At 45.6% G+C, this 22,460-nt stretch overlaps 1 protein-coding gene across 1 annotated transcript in view; it reads right to left on the bottom strand.

Annotated features, from left to right (window-relative positions):
* PROC (protein C, inactivator of coagulation factors Va and VIIIa) overlaps positions 1-22,460 on the bottom strand; it is a 191,671-nt gene that overhangs the window by 14,344 nt on the left and 154,867 nt on the right. The window contains exons 7-8 of the mRNA XM_069213759.1: positions 18,101-18,198; positions 13,363-13,477 (exon numbers count right to left, since the gene is read on the bottom strand). Coding sequence (XP_069069860.1) covers positions 13,363-13,477; positions 18,101-18,198 — 213 coding nt within the window. The remainder of the gene's footprint in view (positions 1-13,362; positions 13,478-18,100; positions 18,199-22,460) is intronic.

The raw sequence follows: 22,460 nt of genomic DNA on the forward strand, positions 1-22,460 counted from the left end.
AGTTCATCGTCCAGGCTAGTGTCAGGGGCCCCTTGGAGCGCCACGGTGTCCCTCATGGTGTTTTGTATGTCCTTCAGCACCCCTACGATGGTGCCCAGGGCGGAGCTGATGGTTCTGAGCTCCTCCCTGAAGCCCAAATACTGTTCGTCCTGCAGGCGCTGGGTATCCTTTAACTTGGCCAGGACCGTAGCCATCGTCTCCTGGGAGTGGTGGTATGCTCCCATGATGGAGGAGAGGGCCTCGTGGAGAGTGGGCTCCCTTGGCCGGTCCGCCCCCGTGTCGCACAGCAGCCCTCCCAGTTCCACTGTGTTCCTGTGCCTCCGTCCCCTGGACCGTGTGCCCACTACCACTGCCCCCAGGTCCCTGTTGTTGTTGGGGTGGTGGGTTATCCTGGGTTCCCTGTAGTGGTGGACACACAGCTGATTGACGTGTCCTAGGGACGGAGGTATGGGCCCACTGGGTGGGTGCTGTGCTGGTGTTACCAGAGGGTGGAAGGTCAGTGTTGGGCTGTGCCTGTGCGAGGGGAACCGACTGTCCCGAGGCCCACGATGGTCCGGGCTGGTCATCTGGATCCAGTTGGCCAGAGCTGCTGTCATCACTGTGGGCCTCTTCTGTGGGTGGGGTGGAGATGTCTGGACCCTCCTGTCTGGTGACGTTAGGTAGTGGTCCTGCAGGGGTATAAGAGCATGATTCTTGCATGTGAGTGTGTCATGGTGTGCATTGGGTGGGTGTGCGTGTACCCCAGTGCAAGCATTCCTGTGTTGGGGCTTGTGTGATGATGGTTGGGGGGGTGTTATGGGTATGTGCAGTGAACATGCTTTAGTGATGGGTGTCCATGCTTAGTTGTGTCATGCAGGGCTTGGTGTTGGGATGTGTGGTTTGTGATATTTGTACATTAGTGAGGAGTTGGAGTGATAGGGGAGGGGGTGAGGGTGGGGGTGTGTGATAGCATGCAGGTAGGGTGGGGGATATGATAGTTAAGATTTGACTTACCAGTGTCCATTCCTCCACCGACTCCTCCGAGGCCCTCTGGATGCATGATGGTCAAGACTTGCTCCTCCCATGTTGTTAGTTGTGGTGGAGGAGGTGGGGGTCCGCCGCCAGTCCGCTGAATCGCGATGTTGTGCCTGGAGACCACGGAACGCACCTTCCCCCGTAGGTCGTTCCACCTCTTCCTGATGTCCTCCCGATTTCTTGCATGCTGTCCCACAGCGTTGACCCTGTCGACGATTCTTTGCCATAGCTCCATCTTCCTGGCTATGGAGGTGTGCTGCACCTGTGATCCAAATAGCTGTGGCTCTACCCGGATGATTTCCTCCACCATGACCATGAGCTCCTCCTCAGAAAACCTGGGGTGTCTTTGGCGTGACATGGGGTGGTGTAGGTGATGTGTGGGGTGGTGTATGTGTTGATGAGTGTGGTGATGTGTGGTGGTGTGGGGTGTTTTGTGCATGGATGTTGTATGGGTGATGGTGTTGTGTGCCTCTGTGTGGTGGGGTTGTCTATTGCTGTGCTCTCTGTCTGTCGCCTTTGTCTATAATTTTTGGTCGTAGGGGTTTGTGGGTGATGTGGGTGTGTGTTTTATATTGTGTTGGGTGTGTGGGAGTGGTGTTTGTATGTGTATCAGGTGTGTGTATTTTGAATTGTCCAATGTGGCGGTGTTTTGGAGATGTGTGTGTATTTTGAGCGCGGCGGTGTGCACCTCCAATGGAATACCGCGGTTGAAAGACCGCTGCGTGGATTCGTGGGCCGTGATAGCATGGACGTGTTTCTGTTGGCGTGACGGCGGAGGATTTGTTTTCGCCAGTTTATCACTGACCTTTGGTGTGGCGGAGTTGTGTGGGTGTCTGAATTTCGGCGGTTTCCAAGATTTGGGTCATAATAGCTGTGGCGGAATTCCGCAGCCACGGCGGTGTATTGGCAGTCTTCTGCGCGGCGGTAAGCAGCTTTTACCGCCAATGTTGTAATGACCCCCTTGGTGTTGGCAGCTAATCCCGCCCTGCATGGGGCTGCACCCCTCCCTCTGCAGGTGGCTTACCACCACTGCATAATCGTGGCTGTGGTCAAAGGGACTGGTTACAGGATTTGCCTTGTTCACTGGTGGTCTCACTGGCAGTGCAACATCTCCAGAACTGCACCACAAGGTTGGTTGCAGGGCCTGGCTTCTGGCCAGGCCTTGCATTCAACACTTTGAGTGGACCACTCCTGATGCACACAGCATTGGCAGTAGTGTTGCCCTGCCAATGAGAGTAAGGACGGGATAGTGTGCAAAAACAATATTGGTCACATAACAATTAGGTATGACTTTGAACTGTTTTTAATCATGTATGAGCAGTATCACACAGTCAGCCCCTCTATATGTCCTGTGAGGAGCCTTCGAGCAGCTTTTATTAGAGTAACAATTGAAGTGATGCCTACAGCTACTCTGTCTAGTAACCTACATTTAACAAAGGAATAATTATTGGCACCAGGATTGATACATATGTGGTTATAGTGGTTCCACATCTAACATTGAGCTGTACACGTTTAGAGCACTGTTAAACAAGACTCCTGTTATGTAAATTTGTAGTATATGTTTTTATGTTCATTATGAACTACCAGTCCCATAATGCCTCATGACAGGATTAAATGGTTTTAGCTATATATAATTATATAGGGGAAGTGATGAAGGACTAAAGTAACATGAACAAGACTTTGGAAAGTCAAAACACGTTGGTCTGTGTGCTATGCTGATGCCCATGATTGAAAGAGTTGATTGAAGAAGATGCACAATTCCTTGAGTGCGATGTTCAGTAGGGAAATATATATATATATATATATATATATATATATATATATATATATATATATATATATAAAACGTAGTGGCGGTCGCTACCGGGTAGTTATAGTTATGACCTAGGTTCTGTAGAAAAAGCTGTTTTTTGCTTGCCTATATCTCTGGCGCAGCCCGACAAATCTTCACAAAAGTTTCCAAACAAATTTGACAGTTACATGAGCTGCTGTCTGGAAATTTTCGGGGTGATCAGGGGGCCGAGATAAAGGTGGGGAGTAAAATTTAGATTGTTTCCAATGTTTATTCCCATAGGAAACATTGAACAACTATAGCGCAAAAACCACTGGACCAGATTACACCAAATTTGGCTGAAAGGTACCTCTTGGTCCAGAAAGTGTCCTTTTTGTTATTTGGTGTAAATCCATTCAGTAGTTTTTGAGAAATTTAAGGAAATCCAAATGTGTAAATCTAGGGATGCGAAGGCTGCGCAACCCCTCCAAATTTCTTGCTTTGATCTCATTGGCTGCCAACACTTCAAACCAGGAAGTATTGACAGCCATCTTCAGACTCTACTTGAGCCATGACACAGAAATAAACCTATGAACACCCGGACCATTTAGCTCTGGTGCTGGGGTCCTAAAGGGATGTCTAGGGCTAAAAAGCATTTTTTTAAACATTTTTACAGCGTAATGAATTCAAGGTAAACATTTTCAAAAAATACAAGCGTGGGTTCCCACGCTTGTTTTTTAAAAATACCCCATGTGGGCTAGGTCCCACCAGCACTCTTTTCTTTTTAAGAGCAGGGGAGCTACTGGCCCCCTGCACCACGGGGATCACCACCTCCTGGGTCAAAAATGCGTTTCATATGTGGGGGAAGCACATGGCCCTCAATTGTCCCCAGGGATCGCCACCTCCCCAAGGCTATGTGCACATTGTAGACACTGATGGCCCCAGGGACTACCACCCCCTAGGGCCGGCTCCTGCTATGTCCCAGGGTGTCCACCCCCAGGACATAGCTGTTTTTCTGTGGCCTGGCTGCAGCTTTGAAGCTGCATCCGTCACAGCAAACATTTCCCTTTTGACAGCAGAATCTATAAAGCAGGTTCCCCTGTCAAAAAATAGAGGTTTCATCTCTGTTCCCTGCACAGAGGAATGTGTGCACGGAACAGAGATGAAAGGTTTGCTTCATCAACCATGAAGCCACTACTTAAAGCTGCTCCTTGGTTGCTGAAGCAATAGGGCCCACGAGGGAGGCCTTGTACTTTCACCCGCGATTCCAGATAGCCCAAAAAGGGCTTTTTCTCAAATAAAAAAAAATAAAAATCATGTAGTGACACGGATAGCCCATGAATGGGTAAAAAATGATTAAAAAAACAAATTGCATAGCTCAGTGTGAGCTTTCAGGGTTCAAGTCCAGCTGGACTTGTTTCCCTATTTTCTTTTTTTTAAGTAAAAATGTTTAAGGCTCATACTGAAAGGTGATCTTACTATTTTTAGATAAGAAATGCATGTTTCTCTTCAAATTGTGCAGAAATATCTCATTCTAAGTATATCATACATCAAAGCCTAAAAAGCTCACTATCTCTCTCTCTCACTTTCTCTCTCTTTCAAGCTTTCTCTACTCCCACACCCACTCATACACTTACGCACCGACTCACAGACCCACTATGACACTCACACACCCACTCACAGACCCACTCAGACCCTCGTGTACCCACTCACAGCCCGAGTCAGACCCTCTGGCAATCACTCATAGACCCACTCAGATAGTTACGCACCCACTCACAGATCCACTCAGACTCTCACAGACCCACTCACACACCCACTGACATCTGTGCGCACACACTGACACACCCATTAAAACATTGATGTACGCACTCTCACACCCAGACAGACACTCTCTCAGCCACTGTCACACCCAGATACACCCTCTCACACCCAGAGAGCGCCCAAAGGGCCATGCACAGCATGGGGTTGGGTAGTTAGGGGGTTGGCAGCAGGGTCTGGCTGCAGGCCAGGTCTTGCAGGCAACCTTTGCTGTGTATGGGTGAAGGCTGTGCATGGTGCAAGGTTGGGTGCTTGCAGGAGGTTGGACTCAGAGATTGCCCCTTGCCATGCACTGCTAATTAGCCCACAAACGACGGCACTCATGACATCTTTTATAACATCATCGGTAATATCAATGTAATATTTGCAGTAACATTTTTGATGAAAAAACTGTGCATGACGGGGATGCGAGTTATAGTTCCCTAGGGCACGAGTTATAGTCATGTGAGGTAACTCTAACTATAACTGGCGAATTTCTATATCTACATATATATATATTTTTACACTTTGCACGACAATTGTCTGTTCGACATCCCTGACCCTTTAAATACATGTAGAATAGGTGTGTATATTTTTTTACATCTTTAAAGATCTAACTGAACTTACGTCTAATAGAGAAACATAGAAAATACATCATAAATAATTTTCTTAAGGGATCATCCTTTGTCTGAATCCTCCTTCATCTTCACTGGCTCCTTTCTGAGTGACACATTCAGTTCAAAATCCTTATACATCATCGCACATTTTACAGAACTGTGCTGGAATTCCTGTGAGCCTATGTTCCAATATCAGCCTACTGGTCAAGTCTTGAAAGTGTGTTCATTAAATACAAAGATGATCAGTAATCTGCTTCATTTCGGGAAAAGATAAAACTCTCCATTCCTTGATTTAGGGAAAATATCAGTAACATTCACATTAATATCACTTTAACTCCTCAGACTGAGGCAAGGAGCGAGCAAAACGGTGGCAAAGATTGCAGGGTTTAGGGAGCTAGACAGACTCACCTGTGCTACAGGCTGGTGTTTTGCTTTCCAAGTTTGTTACAGAGTATTTCATCTGCAAACCACTAAATAATACCATAGTGCACTACCAAACGAGTCCCTGCTCTGTGCCATTGGGAAGCACTGATGAAAGTTTTAAAGCTCCCAAACACTGCAGACCGAACCTTGAAGTATGTGTTATAATGAGAGTAACTAAACACTTCCACCTACGTTATAAGGTGGAGGTGCAGGACTGATTGTGGACCAGGGAAAGTGTTGACCTCTTTGAAGGGTACATAATTTGTGGTCAAGCTTTAATATTCAACTATGTCACAATTAAAAAAAATTGTCATGGCTGTATGCAATTTTAACCTCATGTCACCCCCCCCTCAGTTGTTGCAGTCATAACTAGGATGTGACCTGTGTCAGTTGGGGTTGCTCAGTATAAAAGTAGCACACCAGTGCATAATAAAAATATTTTAATAACACCTATTCAGAGTTCACTCAATCCTGAGGGAAAAATCTGATTAACTCAGGGCCTGATTTATATTTTGGTGGATGAGTTACTCCGTCACAACGGTGACAGATATCCTGTCCACCAAAATATGAGTCTCATTAAATCCTATGGGACTTATATGTTCTCGGAGGGGTGCAATACCGCCAAAGTAACCATGCTGTAATTCAGAAGGTAAATGAGCAACAAAGTTGCCTTTAAAGCTTGTTTATATCTTGTCATATTTGCAGTGCATTCAAAGACAGGGGCCCTATGTCAGGCTATGTATTCTGACAAATGTCTCCCTATTCTTTTAAAAGGAATATTAGCGTTTACTTTTCTTTCTCTGTCTGAAAAGTGGTGACATTTTGTAAAGTTAACTATGACAATCTTGCTGGGGTAAAGAGGGTGTGAAGGGAAAGGCTGTAGGTTGGTGTTTTTTACTAACATAACAACATTTAAATAACTGTAAATGAACTGTACAAATGTTTCAGAAGGTATCAGCATCAAGGAAAAACAAATGAGGCACATTCTTAATTCTGAAGTGTGATGGAAAGAATGATTTTACTAGGACCAAAACAAATCAAGACACTTACAATCTCTATGAATTGAGAGATACAATATTGATGGCAGCACTTCCACTCTGAAAAATGTTTCAGCACCGCAGTGTTTGCCCCTCGGTTCTTATGGGTTATCCCTTTCTTCTGTTGCATAGATCAACTGAGTGAGCCAATGGTAATAACGACCTATGTATATTCACCCCTGGCTGGTGTTACAAATAAACTACATGTATATACCTCCGAATAACATAGTCTCCCTCCATTTTTCCACCAGGCCTTTTTGGTGTTTAGATTTCTTATAACAAACCATTGCAATCTGATGCATTAGACCAACCGATTCCAAATAATCAGTCCATTGTTGCAGCAATTTTTATTTCTCTGCCCTTAGGCCCCCCTCCTGAGGTCTCCTCCTCTCCTCAGCCTGGCGGCCTAGTGGTACAGCAGCACAAGTAGCCCAGCATCAACCCCCCACGGTGCAGTGCGTAGTGCAGCAATCTCGTCACCCTGCAACAGCCTTTTCCATCCTGGGGCAGCCTCCCCAGCCACTTCCAGCTCACTGATGCCACAATCAACCCCTGACCTTAGTTTTCTTCACCACTCCTCCATCCTTTTGCCTAAAGCCAACAGGAGTACAAGAATTGGGGCGGTGAGCAGTCAGTGGTAAGCAGCAAGCAGTGAGTGGTGTATAGGCTGGGGGCATTAGAGGGTGAGCAAGTTTGGTGGAGCTCCTCAGGGCAGAGGAGGAGGAAGGTCCGTGGATATAGCACATCTCAGTGCTTATGGTGGAAGACTACCAGTGGGTCACGGTGCAGTGTGGCCCTCTAGACCATTGGGTGTGGCACAGCATTAGCAGCCATAGCTGAGGGTTGAGCTAGGATTAGGCATGGAAGCGGCCTGGCTAGGCCAGGGTGCAGCTTGCACCTTCATGAGATGCTCCACTGCCCCTTCCTTTTCCACCTCCCCTTCCACCTTTCCTCCACCAACAGACATCAGGCAAACCAGCTACTGATCCACCCAGCGCTCCAGCCTTGTTTCTTCAACTACACTCATCAGCCTTGCCCTCCATCCTCACAACAACATTATCATCTACTATGAGGTCAGGGAACATGTGTGGGGAAATGAAGCAAGCCAAAAGTCACAGGGTACAAAGAAGGTAAAGCCCATGGGTAACCCAAGGCTTGCTCATTAGAGACGGTAGAGGGAGCAAGCAGGATGGGCAACTCACCAACAGTAATTAATAGCATCAATCACATAGACTCAGGAAATAAATAATAACTGACTTTTTAAAACCTGCTTTAGAAGCACATATACCTTCCTCACCTATTGATGGATGGACCAGGAAAAATCTACATGAATCTTCACCTCCTAGGTCAGTGCACGGATTGGGGGAGGAACAAGAGCAGACACACCAAGTTCAGAGCAGCCTCCAAACTCTATCGAAGTCTGAGGTTATAACCCATTGTCACATTCCTAGGGCAGTAACTGGGCAGACTGCATTGTTTGAGGTACAGGCCCAGGTATCTGTTTTAGAGCTGGCATTAAACCATCAAAGCATTCCAGGATGGAGTTCAAGCTCGAACACCCTCCCCACCCCTCACATGTAGGGCCAGATAGTGAGCTTCTAGATGGTCTTAGCCAACAGAAAGGGACCCAGTGGCTGTCCCGGACTTGCCGAACACGTCTGTCCCACACAGCATGAACCAAAACAGCTTATACCACACCTTGCCAGAAGAGGCTGCTGAAGACTTCACTCTGTGAGGGGAGATGCTACTAAGCCTGTTTGATCATTCCAACGAATGACCTAGCAATCAGCATACCCCACCTCATATATCTGGACCGAAGCATGATTATAATACTTTGCTTTCACCAATTAAGTTGCCACTTGGGACTCCAATTCTTACAATAGTAACAAGTCCAAGAAGCAGGACCAACAACAAGGGTGCATCAAAGAGAACACCACACCTGTCTACAATGTCATTAGGATCCAAGGAGCCCAAAGTCAATTCACATGGAAGGCCACATGTCACAATGGAAAGACACTTTTCAGTCACAGCAAATTCCCCTCCACTTATGACCGATTGGATACCCCTGCTTAACAGCATGGAGGTGATAATCATTGGCATTAGCTTTTCACGTAGACAAACTGCAAATACAAGTGGACCTTCTAAATGTCCTTGCAGTTCATGTTCAGGCATTGGCCGTAAGTTGCAGGTGTTGAATGATATGATCAAGAGAGTTCAGATCCGGCCACAACTTATCACTCTTGCCAGTGCGCATCGACGTTGAACTTGCTCTCATCTATTCCCACAATTCTATCAGAGTTACTGAATGAAGTCAAAATCTCAAAACCCTGCGCCTTGCACAAAATCACCAGGTATCAATTGCAACGTTGGGGGATTCCCAACAATACGAGTGCTCTACTATAGGCTTACCGCCTCCTCCACCTAAAGAACTCGGACCCGAGGTGTACTCATGTTATTTGGGACATAGGCTTATTGAGAATATAGGTAGACACTTTTCTGGGTTTGGCAACGAGCCAAACCCAGAAAAGTGTCTACCTATATTCTCAATAAGCCTATGTCCCAAATAACATGAGTTAAAGAAAAGCAATCTCCACAATCAGGACCCTAAGGGTGAGCATTTACCATGATTTAATAAGTGTGAAGGCACCCTAGCCGAAAAGCAGTCAGACACACAAAAACATGATTCTGACCTTTCTCCAAGTGGCTAACAAAGATTCCTCTCAAAGAAAGAGAGCAAGCGTCTCAGAAAAGCAAGATAAAACCTGAGGGGCCCTAATTGCAAAGCACAGTGACACTCGCAATATTGCATAGAAGACTGCCATTTTGAAGGAAAGAAGAGCTCTCTCAGAGAGCAGGACTTAAACTTAAGTCCAAAAGTATAGCCAATATTTCGATCTCAGGAGGGCTATACCAAGGTGACTGGGCCATTTGAAGCACCACCTGGTAATCAAGGCACTCATTTATGGGGATTTAGTGTAGGGCAGCACATCAAGTCACCTTGCTGCGCTGCCCTATGCCAAGGTGAAAGGGCAGGAATGCACTGTATTCATGCAATATGGTGCATTCCTGTCCTTTCCCACTGCGCGGGTGCCGTTTTGGCAGCCTAGCGCTAATGCAGGCACCCTTGCACTTCGGTGCAAGGGTGCCTGTGTTGTCAGCAGGGTTGTTTTTGTGCAGGAAGGGGCACCTTTCTGCACAAAAACAATCCTGAGAGGCGTTTTCCTCTTTCTATGTGTGCTGCAGAATGCAGCACACATAGAAAGCTAAAAAAACGAGGATAAATATATTTATTTCTCCTTGTTAAGCCTCACCTAGGGAGGTGTAACATTTTGGCGTATCCTCAGGTTTAAATTGTTTTGTAAATCTGAGGAAGCGTCAAAAAACATGGGTGCTGCGTGGGAACACCCACCGCAACACCCATGAAATGGCTCCTCAAGCGCACAGTAAGGCAACGCTGCAATTTGCGCTGCCTTGCCTTACTCGATTTTTATGAGGCCATTCAAAGCCACACAAAATGGCTTTGCGTGGCCTCGTAGATATCATTTTGTAGTATGCACCACCGGAGCATCACAAAAAGTGATGCTCCAGCGGCACAAGGGGCTCATAATTATGCCTCCAAGTGTCAATTTTACAAGAACCAGTTACTCCCAGAGTCCAAGAGAAATACTTTAGTCAACCGAAGCCAGCAACACCAAAAGGGTGATTTTAAGGAAACCAATTGGTCAATCCACATAGCGGCAGTTTATGCTTCAGCAGAACAGAACCAGCCAGCTACATCACAAGCAGAATACGCTCAGCGTAACCACTAGGTGCATAATAGCGCCACACTCTCCTTTTCCTCAAGCTCATCAATTTCAAAGACACCTCACTCTATACTGAATTACTCAGAGGCATTACTCTTACTAAAAAAGCTCAGGTCTGGTGTGAGTCCTCGGCATGAGAGGTGTGGTGCACGATTAGAAATTCAGGGTGGTCATAGGGTCTACGACCTTGCTATTGCTTTATACCGGTGTAGTGCTCAGTCCGTGGAGCGCAATTGTGATCTGTTATGTTTTATGTTTGCTAATAAAACCAATAAAGCTGTTTAAAAAAAAAAAGCTCAGGTCTGTGGGGCTACTAGGGCTAAACGGCCTCCCCAATGCCTTATTGAAAAAATAGCCTTCATTCTAGGCTACGCATTGAACGCTGCTTTTTAACCATGTATATTTAACACATTTCATCCCGGAATCATGGTGCAGCAGTATCCTCTACCCTATTTCTAAATCAGGCACTCATTTAAATCCAGCTAACTATAAACTAATTGCCCTATCTGACATAGATGCTTAATTATGCACCTCAAAATTGCTCTAAGTCCTGGATGCCTGAGTTGTCCAGGCAAACATCATTCCAAAGACACAGACTGGCTTCAAAGCAGGTATGAGAACTATAACAAACCTGCTGACGGTTACTCATCTTGTAGAACATGTGGAGATCACCCAAGCTCTTTATCTGCTTTATTGAGCTGAAGTGCACTTTTGATAAGGTCCAGAGAGAGAGTCTGGGACAAAATTCCTGCTGCAGGATGCTGCTGAAACTATTGGATGCAATTATTAACTTATACACTCACACTTGGGTACAAATCAAGGTCGGAGATGGTCGTAGGACCACATGCAAGACCATTACTAAAATAGGCCTGAAACAGGGATATGTTTTAGCTCCATATCTATTTTGATATCTACATGGCCGACCTCAACAGTCACCTGGGCCAACTATGTTGTCTCCAAAATGCAGATGACATTGTCTTGCTCAGCCAGACTGCAGCGCCTAATTGACTAGTTGTGTGGATACATTCAAGACCTGGGCTTGGAACTTAATTACAGCAAAACTAAGGTCAATTGTTCTTGAGCTCTTCCTCTAAACCAAAGTATAAATTTACTTGGCAGGTAAATGGCCAAGTGTTAAAATTGGTTAAAGTTTTCAAGTACCTTGCTGTGGATATGGATTCCCATTTAACTTTTAAAGAACATCTTGCAACCCGAACAGCAACTAAACTTCTGTTTGTATTCAGAACAATACACACAAAGACATGCAATATGTTGACTCATTATTTACTCAAGATCATCAATGCAAAGTTCATGCCATCATTCACCTATGGTTCTGAACTACTGAAGGGGAAAGACATGGCTACCCTAAACTGACTACAGTCAACCCTTTTCAAAAAGCTGTTCGGTATACCACAGCATGTTTCGCAACCCCAAGTCAGGCTAGCGTATGGCCTCCTCCACCAGGGCCTGGCAAGGAAAGGGGCCATAGTAAAATTATATTTTAGGCTAAGATCCACACAACCTGACACAGTGGCTTCCTGTGTTGGCAGGAAATGGGAAAACAGTCCAGTTGTGAGGCATGTTGGTTCTCTGTTTCACAAAAATCAACCAAAGTTCTAAAACTAGAGGATGTCTAGTACACATCCATGGAATATGCCGCCTTTAAGATGGTCACAAAAAAAGCTGTAAAGATTTCATCACAAACTCTTGATTAGGCAGAAATTGCACACAAGCGTCATGCATGGGTGGTTTTGTGATCATATGCCGTTTGTGTCCCACAGCCATACTTGACTACTCATTTGTTTGCGCCCATGAAATATACTCTGCTGCCCATATGTCTTGGTGTTTATTCATCAAAGAACTTGATTCTCACCTGGAAGCAGACTGGGCCCAGTGACGAGTGTTGCTTATGTGCATACAAACAGGAAAGCATGCTGCACCTGCAGTGTGTGTGCCCGGCTCTCATTGACCAAAGGGGAACAATCCTACGGCCTGCCCTTATAGCCCTCCAACTTAGGTCATGCCCTCCTGCAGTGACCACCCTTCTAAATTTGACCTCAATCCAATCATCTTGCAAGACAGAGGGGGTCCTCACCCATGTGGCAAAACAGCTGGAAGAATACCAATATTGACATTGATATTAATATTGATATTGATATTGACCAGCTGGGTGGGGGTCAGACCTCTCACAGGGCTTGATACAGGGGTCCATTTATTGCCCATATGAATGCTGTAGCACTTTCTATGACTTTGTCGGTTGTGTTTCCACCTGACATGCATTTGCACTTACTTTTTTATACCACACATTGTAGTCTGGTGGTTAATACTTCATGATTCATTATGGCCTTTTATGGTATGTTTTTTAATCATGCTTGTATTAGTGACTGAATATGGTCATTCTGGAGTATTTCAGTTTGTCTAAAATGAGGGAAGAGCACAACCTTAGAATACCAATATGTCTATGCACTTGCAATTTATGCTTTGGACCTGTTGGTTATTTCAGTGTAAACTGTGGTCTACAAATTTTGCAATTACCTATATTGTAATGATTTTAATTAATCAAACAATAAAGAATACTATACTAAGTGAATGAAGAATGCAACTTCCACAATGTATGAAATAAAAGCCAAGGGCTACAATGTGGTGCCCTGGTGACAAGAAATAAACTCAGCATTGCTCTTTGTGTACATGAGACAATGGAAGGTACAACATTGACAGTGTATGAGCTGCAGGAGTAACTAGTAGAAAATCAAAGTGAAAGTGCAAGTACACCTGAAAAGGGAGACTTGAAATAGACAGGTAAAGGTGTACAGTAAAGACAATTAATCCCTGAGAACAGCATAGTGGCGAAGCATGGCACCATGGAAGAGAATATAAAGCCATCCTGGCCTTTTCCATACCCAGTCTTGCCATGTACTTCCCACGATCCTCTACGCAGTGGGCCGCAGTGAGCACCCAGGATGGGTTAATGAGGACTCCCCCACACTTCATCTTCTTCTCATACAGCAAAAGGACCTGATCAGAAAGAGACAACAGAGAGATAGTAAAATGTTTTCTTGTGTCTGAGAAGATAAAATATTTAAGAAGCTACAAAAGGTTAAGAAAAGCTTAACTAATGATCTTAGAGGGTGGGAGCAATCAAAAAGAGGCAGTGACCTACAACAGAGAGAATAGAGAGGAAAAGAGGATAAAATGATTTACAAAGATTCTCTTCCTGTCACTCAAAGATGTTCTCATTACTGAATTCCATAATCACAGTCTTCAAACATGTAAGGATTATCACTACACTCCATACTGTCTTTTTATTTCCGTTCCTGTTTGGCCTTTCTGTATTTCTGTTAATTGTTGCCTTTCAATTGAATATTTCTCTTGACTAGTTCATTTTAGGGTTTTCACTTTCAGAAGCTGGTTTCTCCGTCAACTTCGGAGATTCCTGGCAATACCTGTCAGGTAATTACCTTTCCCAACTGGTGCAGAGTTTCCCTTTTAGGGACTATCACTTTAGGGACTGCTTCATAAATTTAAAGGGTAATATGTGAATGACAGGCCGGAAAATTCACAAGCAAACCAATTTGAATTAGCTAATTTACTCAAAGAACGGTCTATACGTACATTTTACCCCATAGAACCATTGGGTCTGATACCTCGGAGTGGGCCAGCATACATGAGGGCATATAGAGCTGTTCAGACAAGGAACAGGGTTTGTCCACAGCAGGAGCTCTAACAGCAGGGAGAAATAGAGTAAGGAGAGTAAGGCTCGACTGGAACAAACCTGCACACATAGATTAGTATAATGTAGTACCCTGTATTTGGAAAGGCATCTCTTCATTTTGGGTTTCTCTCGTGCAATACATGAGGTTGCCTTTGTAGGGTCACGCCTGCGAGTGCATGTGCTCGCATATGTGTCTCGTTTGAAAGACTCTGTTGTATACAGTAAAGGGCTTGGAGCCTAGCTGAAGTTCTCCATTTGTTGGCTTGCATGGCACTCTTCTTGCAGCCTTGTAATTCATCACTGCAGGCTAAGGATAATTTCCGTTCTTCCGTGAGGAGCAGGGACCAAGCACTGATTGATTCACCTTAATCAGTGCCTTTCCATTGCTCCCCCACGTGACTGAGGTGCTATTTTGTTCTTTTTAACTTCAGTTTCCCTGCAAACAGAAGGCAAGCGACTGGCAAATATGTGCCCAGCAGGACAAATATGCAACGTTTTATTTTTCATAGCTAACTTTCTTTTATTTTTCCAAGTCATCTTTTCTCACTTTGCACTAATGTTTTCTTTTGTTTTTGGTCATGGGTGCTATTCTAAAAAAAGATTATCTTGTTCTAAATATTACAAAGCGACATTGTTTCTTCATTATGTGTAGTTTCTGAAATTATGCTTTAACACATAATCGTGCAGTACACCCGAATCCACTCCACTACAATCCACCTCAGTCCACCCCACCTTACACAACCCCACTCTGATACAAAACACTCACCCCAATCCACTCCAAGCCACCCCACCCCACTCCAATCCTCTAATCCCACCCCAATATAATCTGCCCTACTCCAATCGCCCCACTCCAATCCAAATCAATCTGCCCCACTCCAAAACAATCTGCCCACTCCAGTCCAAAACAATCTGCCTCATTCAAATTTTCTGCACTGTAATCCAAAACAATTTGCCCACTGCCATCCAAAACAATATGTCTCACAAAACCTCAAAACAATCTGCCCCACCCCAATCTGCCCCACTCCAATCTGCCCCAAAACAATCTGTCAGACTTCCATCTACCCACTTCAATCTACCCCACTCCAATCCAAAACAATCTGCCCCTCTCCAGTTTACCCCACTCAAGTCTGCCCCACTCCAGTCCCAAAAAAAATCTGCCCCACTACAATCCAAAACAATACATCCCTTTCTAATCCAATCCAATCCGCCACACCCCAATTTAGTTCTATCCACTCCATCCCATCCCAGTTCACCCCACTCCATTCCACCGCACTCCCATCCAACATACCCCACACCATTTCAATCCACCCCACTCCAATCAACCCTCATGCAATTTGCCCCATTCCAATCCAAAACAATCTGCCCCACTCCAGTCTGCCCCAGTTCCACCCAAAATAATCTGACCCAGTCCAATGTGCCCCTCTCAATCCAAAACAATCTGCTCCACTCAAATCTGCCCCACTACCATCCAAAACAATCTGCCCTACTCCAATCTGCCCACTCCAATTCAAAACAATCTGCCCCACTCCAGTCTGCCCCATTTCAATCTTCTATACCTAAATCCAAAACAATCTGCTCCACCCCAACTTGCCCACAACTCTCCAATCTACCTCAACCCAATGTAATCCACCCCACTCCATCCCTAGTTACCCCATTCCAATCCACCATAATCCACCCCACTACAATCCAGTCAACCCCACACCAATCAAATCCAATCCACCCCACACAAATTCAATACAATCCAGCCCATCTCTATCTTCTCCACTCCAGTCCAGTCGAATACACCACGCCCCAATCTGCCCACCCTAATCCACTCCAGTACAATCTACACCACTCCAGTCCAACCCAACACACTCCAGTCCAATCCACCCCACTTGAGTCCAGTCCAACCCGCTCCAAACCACCTAAATCGTCTTCACTCCAATCCAGTCCACCCATCCCCAAGTAATCCCCCACACCAATCCAGTTCACCCACACAATCCAACCCACCCCACTCCAATTCACCCCACTTCAGTCAAATCCAACCCACTACAATCCAATCCACCCACACCACCACAATCCACCTCACTCCAATACAATCCACTTTCATCCACCCGCTCCAGTCCAATCTAGTCCATATTAATATAACCTACTCCAGTCCAATCCACCCCACTCCAAACCACCAATCAAGTCCACCCATCTCCAATCAATCCAACCCACACAATCCAATCTACCCCACACAATCCAAACCACCCCACCCCGCACCAATCCAATAAAACCCAACCCGCCCAATCCACCCCACTGCAGTCCAGTCCAATTCCCTACAGTCGACTCTAATCCATCCCACTCCAATCCGCCCCCGCAATCAAATCCATCACACTCAATCCAATCCAACCCACCCTAATCCACTCCACTCAATCCAATCCACTCTATCCCAACAAAATCTACCCCACCCCAGTCTGATCCATCCCACCTCAATCCAAACCTCCCCAATCCAATCCGATCCACCCTATTCCAATTGTCCACCTCATCACAATGCTACCCACCACAATCCAATCTACCCTATCCCAATCCACCACCCCACTCCAAACAACCCCATCCATCCCAACACACCACCCCATTCCAATACAATACACCCCTTCACCCCACCCAACCCTAATCCACCCAACCCCAATTCAATCCACTTCACTCCAATCCACTCTACCCCGCTCCAATCTACCCCACTCCATATGATCCTACTTCACTCCAATCCACCTCACTCCACTCCAAATCACCCCACTCTACCCCATTCCACCCAACCCCATCCCAGTTCAGTCCACCGCACGCCAATCCACCCCACTCCAATCCAACATAAACCACTCCAGTCTAGTCCAGTCCACCCCAATCCAATCCATCCCACTTACTCCATTACATCACACTCTACTCCAATCCACCCCACTCTATCTCTATCCCAATCCCATCTACCCCACACAACCCCATCCTGCTCAGTTTACCCTACTTCAAAACAATCCATCCAGCCCACCCCACTCCAGTCCAATCCACTCCAATCTGGTGAATCTAATCCCCCCACCCCACTCCAGTCCAATCTAATCCACCCCACCCCACCTTTGTCCAATCCAGTCAACACCAGTCCTATCACTCCAGTCCAAACCACCCACCCCAAACCAATCTAATCCACCCCACTCAATCCACCCCAATCCATTCCACCCCACACCAGATCACCCCAATCCACCCCACTCTACTCCAATCCAATCCACCCCACTACCTTAATGTACTCAAACCAACTCCACCCTATTCTACCCCACTTCACTCTACAACACTCTCTGCCACTGAGCTCTACTCCCCTCTACTCAACTCACAAAGTTCTACTCCCCCTACTCCACTCTACAACACTCTACAACACTCCAACAAATCCCCTCCATGACATCTAGTCCTCCAGTCCACTCTGACACTCCATGCCACTAACTTTTACCCATGCTGAATAGCAGTCACACTGGTGTACAAAAGGGAAAACACATTGCCAAGGCCGATAGCTCTTGTATAAGCGAGACCTACAGGCTTTGCCAATGCTTGTTTGAATCCCCTGACACATTCCATGCCAGAGAACCCTTTGCCACTACTGACGTTACGACTCTCATTGACCGCATGACCAAGCAGAGTGGATGGCTGGACAGAGGAGAGGTGATCACAGATGATTCTAGACCTGACTTAATTGCATTATCAGCACTGCAACGTTGAATCCTTATAGAATCCATCACCTCAGAATTCTTCTCTCCTGAAAGTCTCTTTTTCCCCTGGTTATCACCTGTCACGGGTATCTCGTGCCTTTCAAGCACTGCACCCTTTACGAACTTACTTCCACCTCATTGCCAACCATGAGGCACCTGCTCGTGTGTGTTCATTTCTTACCTTCCCAGTGACAGACTTTCCACAGACCTGTTCCTCACCTGCCAAGGGCTATCTCCTTTCTTCCCTTGTTTACCACCAGTGAGCCGTGTTATGTTGTTCACCCTTGAAAACTTATCCCGTCCACATGCATACTCCACTAGAAAAAAGAAACATAAGATGTGGCTTCTAGCTGCTTTGAGTGAGGTTCAAAAACAACAAACGAAATGGAAAGAAGTATATATATGTGAGAAGGTTCACTGAATCCTCCATCTCCCTTCCTGCCTCCTGTGTAAGCTCAAAATAATTGGTACATCTACCTTACTTGTGCGATATGTGTAGTGCATTTTAGTTAATGTGCTACAGAATCCCTGTGCTAATTACTGCATTTGACATCATTCATAACGAGGTCTGGTATTTTCATAATAAATCGGAAAAGAGTATTTAAAATTAGCACAAACATATATTCGAGTAGAGACATCTTCTGCTTTCCTTGTGACGATTGAAGGAGCTGACTGCCCCAGATATCTTAAGAGAAGGCCACCGGCTCTCGGAGCCGTTTGTTCATCTGCATATTTCCTGCCTCGAGAAGCCACTCAACTGAGACAGACAGGGACCTCGAAAAGTACAGAAGCAAATCACGAAAAAAGTGTTTCATCAAACTGAACAGTTCTATTTTGTCCAGAATGAGCTTCAAGCACTTTATCTCTACTTGTGTAGGAACTTCAGCCAACCAAGAAGCTAGGGAAACAGTGGCTGTTTTATAGCAGCATGAAGTAAGATTGTGATCTGTGTCTCAACATCACACTGCTGATACTCTGGTATATCATGCTTGCAAAATATACCCTAGTCATAATGAATAGATGAACAAAAGGGGCAGCAAAGCAGACACACTAGGTGATTTCAAAGAGGAGTGTGTGTGGGGGAGGGGGAGGTTGGATTCATGGGAATCCTTGGCTAACAGTTGGGTGGACTCTGGCGAAATATTTACTTTGCAAGACATCCCATCCCAAAGCTCTCGATATCCACAGTTCTCCATCCACAATTCATTCATGGTCTTAGAAGTTAAGATGGATGATAGGTTAACTAACACAGTGGTTGCAGCCTCAGTCCATAGTTAGAAATCGAACATTCGTCACAAAGAATACAGCAGATTCTCTTACTAAACCTGCACTGAACCACACCAGATAACATTAATTAAATCATCCCAGTTGAGTCAGCTTTCTGTCTGAATATAGGTCACATTTACTATACAATACAAGCGGTCTGCAATACATGTGAGTGGCAAAAGATCAGGGGCCAGATGTAGCAAAACGCCGAATTGCAAATTGCGAGTCCCTGCGACTCGCAATTTGCAACTTGGTTTGCAGTACGGTGTCTCAGACACTGACTGCGACTCGCTATGGGGTCGCAATGACCCACCTCATCAATATTCATGAGGTGGGTCGCTAATTGCGGCCCCATAGCGAGTCTAGGCACTCGCAAACATGGAGGTCTGCTGTCGTCAGCAGACCTCCATGTTCGTGACTGCTTTAAATAAAGCATTTTTTTTTTTTGAAGTGTAGCCCGTTTTCCTTAAAGGAAAACGAGCTGCACTTAAAAAAAAAACCGAAACCTTTAGTTTCGGTATTTTTTCAGGGCAGGGAGTGGTCCCTTGGACCACTCCCTGCCCTGAAAAAATATTTGTGGGTCCATTCACAAAGTGGAAGGGGTCCCATGGGGACCCCTTCCAATTTGCGAGTGGGTTACCATCCACTTCAAGTGGATGGTAACTGCGACTCCATTTGCGACCGCATATGCGGTTGCAAATGGAATTGCATTCCACTCCGAATCGCAAATAGGAAGGCAACACCCCTTCCTATTTGCGATTCTGAAATGCATATTGCGAGTCGGTCCCGACTCGCAATATGCATTTCTGCATAGCAAAGAGGATTTTGCGCCTCGCAAACGGCGATTTTCGCTGTTTGCGAGGCGCAAACCCTTTGCTACATCTGGCCCCAGGTCTGCTAATTTAGCAGTGAATGTGTCAGTACATTTTTAATGGCAATGAAACTTCTCCTGGATAATTTGATCCGTTAAATGTCCTCCAGATATTATTCAAATAAAGCAAAGTTTTGTCATTGGGCGATTCGGTACATCTATCTAAGTTACATATATTCACATCAACTCAGTGTCAAGCTAGAATGGAGTTCAGATGAGATATTCTGAATTATATGATCTCTACTTTAGATAGTATGTTCAGACTGTATCAGCTCAGTCAATCTATGGCAGTGGTGTGTGTGGTTGTATCCAAAAATAACTGGTGGAAATTTCTGCCTTGCTAATTAGTTGAACAATTAGTATATTGGTGGTTCAAGCTGTCCACATTTCTGAATAGATCTGCAGGGTCCATATTTGCCACGATAATCCACAAAACGAGAAAATTCTTTATGATACTAAGACAACACTCTCTTACCTTTGTTGGCAGATCCAAAGACCTGCTCATTTGTCACCCTTTAAGATGTCATGCAGCAACACACCTTTATGCACAGATACTCTCATATTGCTCTGAACTGTAGAATAGCTCATCGAGCTCAGGATCCTTCAAGTGGGAACCTTGCAAAGAGGGACGTCCTCTTCAGTAGTCTCACTAAACATATAATGGTGTTTCTCCATGCATGCACAGCTGTTGTAATCCTACAACAAATTGGGATAAAAAAATTGAGTTTTCAAGAAGCCTCTTAGGCTGAGGCCTATAAAAGCACCACTCACATGCGATAACATCAGTCGCTTCTGAGGCTGTCTGTGCCCTAAGACACAGAGTACGAACAGCAAATAGTTTTTGACAAGTATGCAGATCCCTAGACTTGGAAACCTATTAATGGGGAGAGTCAAATTCCCAGAACAGGGAGGATCGGTGAGGAATCTCTGGTTAGAGTCTCATCCAAAAAGTAATTTACAGAAGGTAAATAACTTGTTCATCTGATAGAGACCTCTTTACGCATATTCCTCATCTTTTGAATTACTCATTTGGCAGTGGGTCTGTGAATTTGCTCAAACCAAGAAGTCCTTTGGGAACGAGCAGGCAAAACACCCTTCCCACCGAACCTGCTGTCCAGACAATAGAGCTTCATGAATGTAAGGAGCAACTCCCAAGTAGCCACCTGGTATATGTCTAGGACAGAAACTCCATGTGCCAACATAATAATAACATCTTTGGCCCTGCTGAAATGGGGTTTCAGACCTACTGGAGGCTGCTTTTTGGCCAATGTATAGTAGGTCTTGATGCAGAGTGTAATCCAATGGGGGATGGTCCTCTTCTGACATGGTTGATATGGAGCTGGTCACCTGCTGGAGACTAGGGGTTTCTGATCTCCACCTCTCCCAGATGGCCACCCTCATCGAGAAGGGTTGCATTGGTCACCACTGTCAACTCTGGGGGGTCTAGGGAAAGGGGTCTGCCACCGACTCAGTTGTGGTCCTGTAACCCCCACTGCAGATCTTTTGCAGTCTCCTCTGACAGCTGTATGTATTCAGAGAGGTCCCCATGATGTTCAGCCCATTGAGACTTCAGATCATGCTGCAGAACCTGCATATGCCACCTGCTGTGCTTGACCAGCAGGATACAGGTGGCAGTCAGTCCCAGTAGCCTCAGAGCTGGCCTCACTGAAATCCAAGGCCGAAGCTGAAAGATTGGGATCAAAGCCTGAAGATATTGCATTCTCTTTTTTGTGGTAAAAGGCGCAAAACTGGACCGTGCCGAGAATGGCTCAGATTATGGGGAGCATCTGAGAAGGAGTTAGATGTGACCTCGGCATGTTGGAAGTGAACCCCCAAATATGAAAGGAGGTTCCCCATAGTCTGGGGGAGGTTCCCCATAGTCTGGCCTTTAGCAAGCTTGCCTTTAACAGTCATGCGTCACAATAGGGGAAGACTAAGACCCCTGAAATCCAGAGGTGTGCTGCTACCAAAGCCAACACTTTTATGAACACCAAAGGGAAGCGCAGCAAACTGAAAATGCTCCTGACCCACAACAAACAGCCAGTTTGCTGATGGGTCTGCAGGACGGTTGTGAGAATAGAGGTATCCCACAGGTGTAACACTACTGTCCAGTTGCTAGGGCCAAGGGAAGCCAATCCCTGGGCCAGTGAGAGCATCTTGAATGTTTCCTTATGGAGGTAGGCCTTGAGAGAGTGCAGTTTTGAAACAGGATGAAGATCTCCCTCCTTCACCAAAAAGTAGCAGGAATAACAACCATGACCTACTTCTGGTGCAGACACCCTCTTAATAAGATGGACAGATGGTCCTCCATCCGTTGCTCTCAGGACAGTGTAAGGCTCGGTGGAGCGGCAATGAAGGGCAAAGAATACTCCTTCTGGACTATTGGCAGGACCCACTTGTCTGATGTGACTGTCTGCAAACCCAGCAAGATTCGTCAGATCC

This window comes from Pleurodeles waltl, chromosome 11, assembly GCF_031143425.1.
Source record: "Pleurodeles waltl isolate 20211129_DDA chromosome 11, aPleWal1.hap1.20221129, whole genome shotgun sequence".
Lineage (NCBI taxonomy): Eukaryota > Metazoa > Chordata > Amphibia > Caudata > Salamandridae > Pleurodeles > Pleurodeles waltl.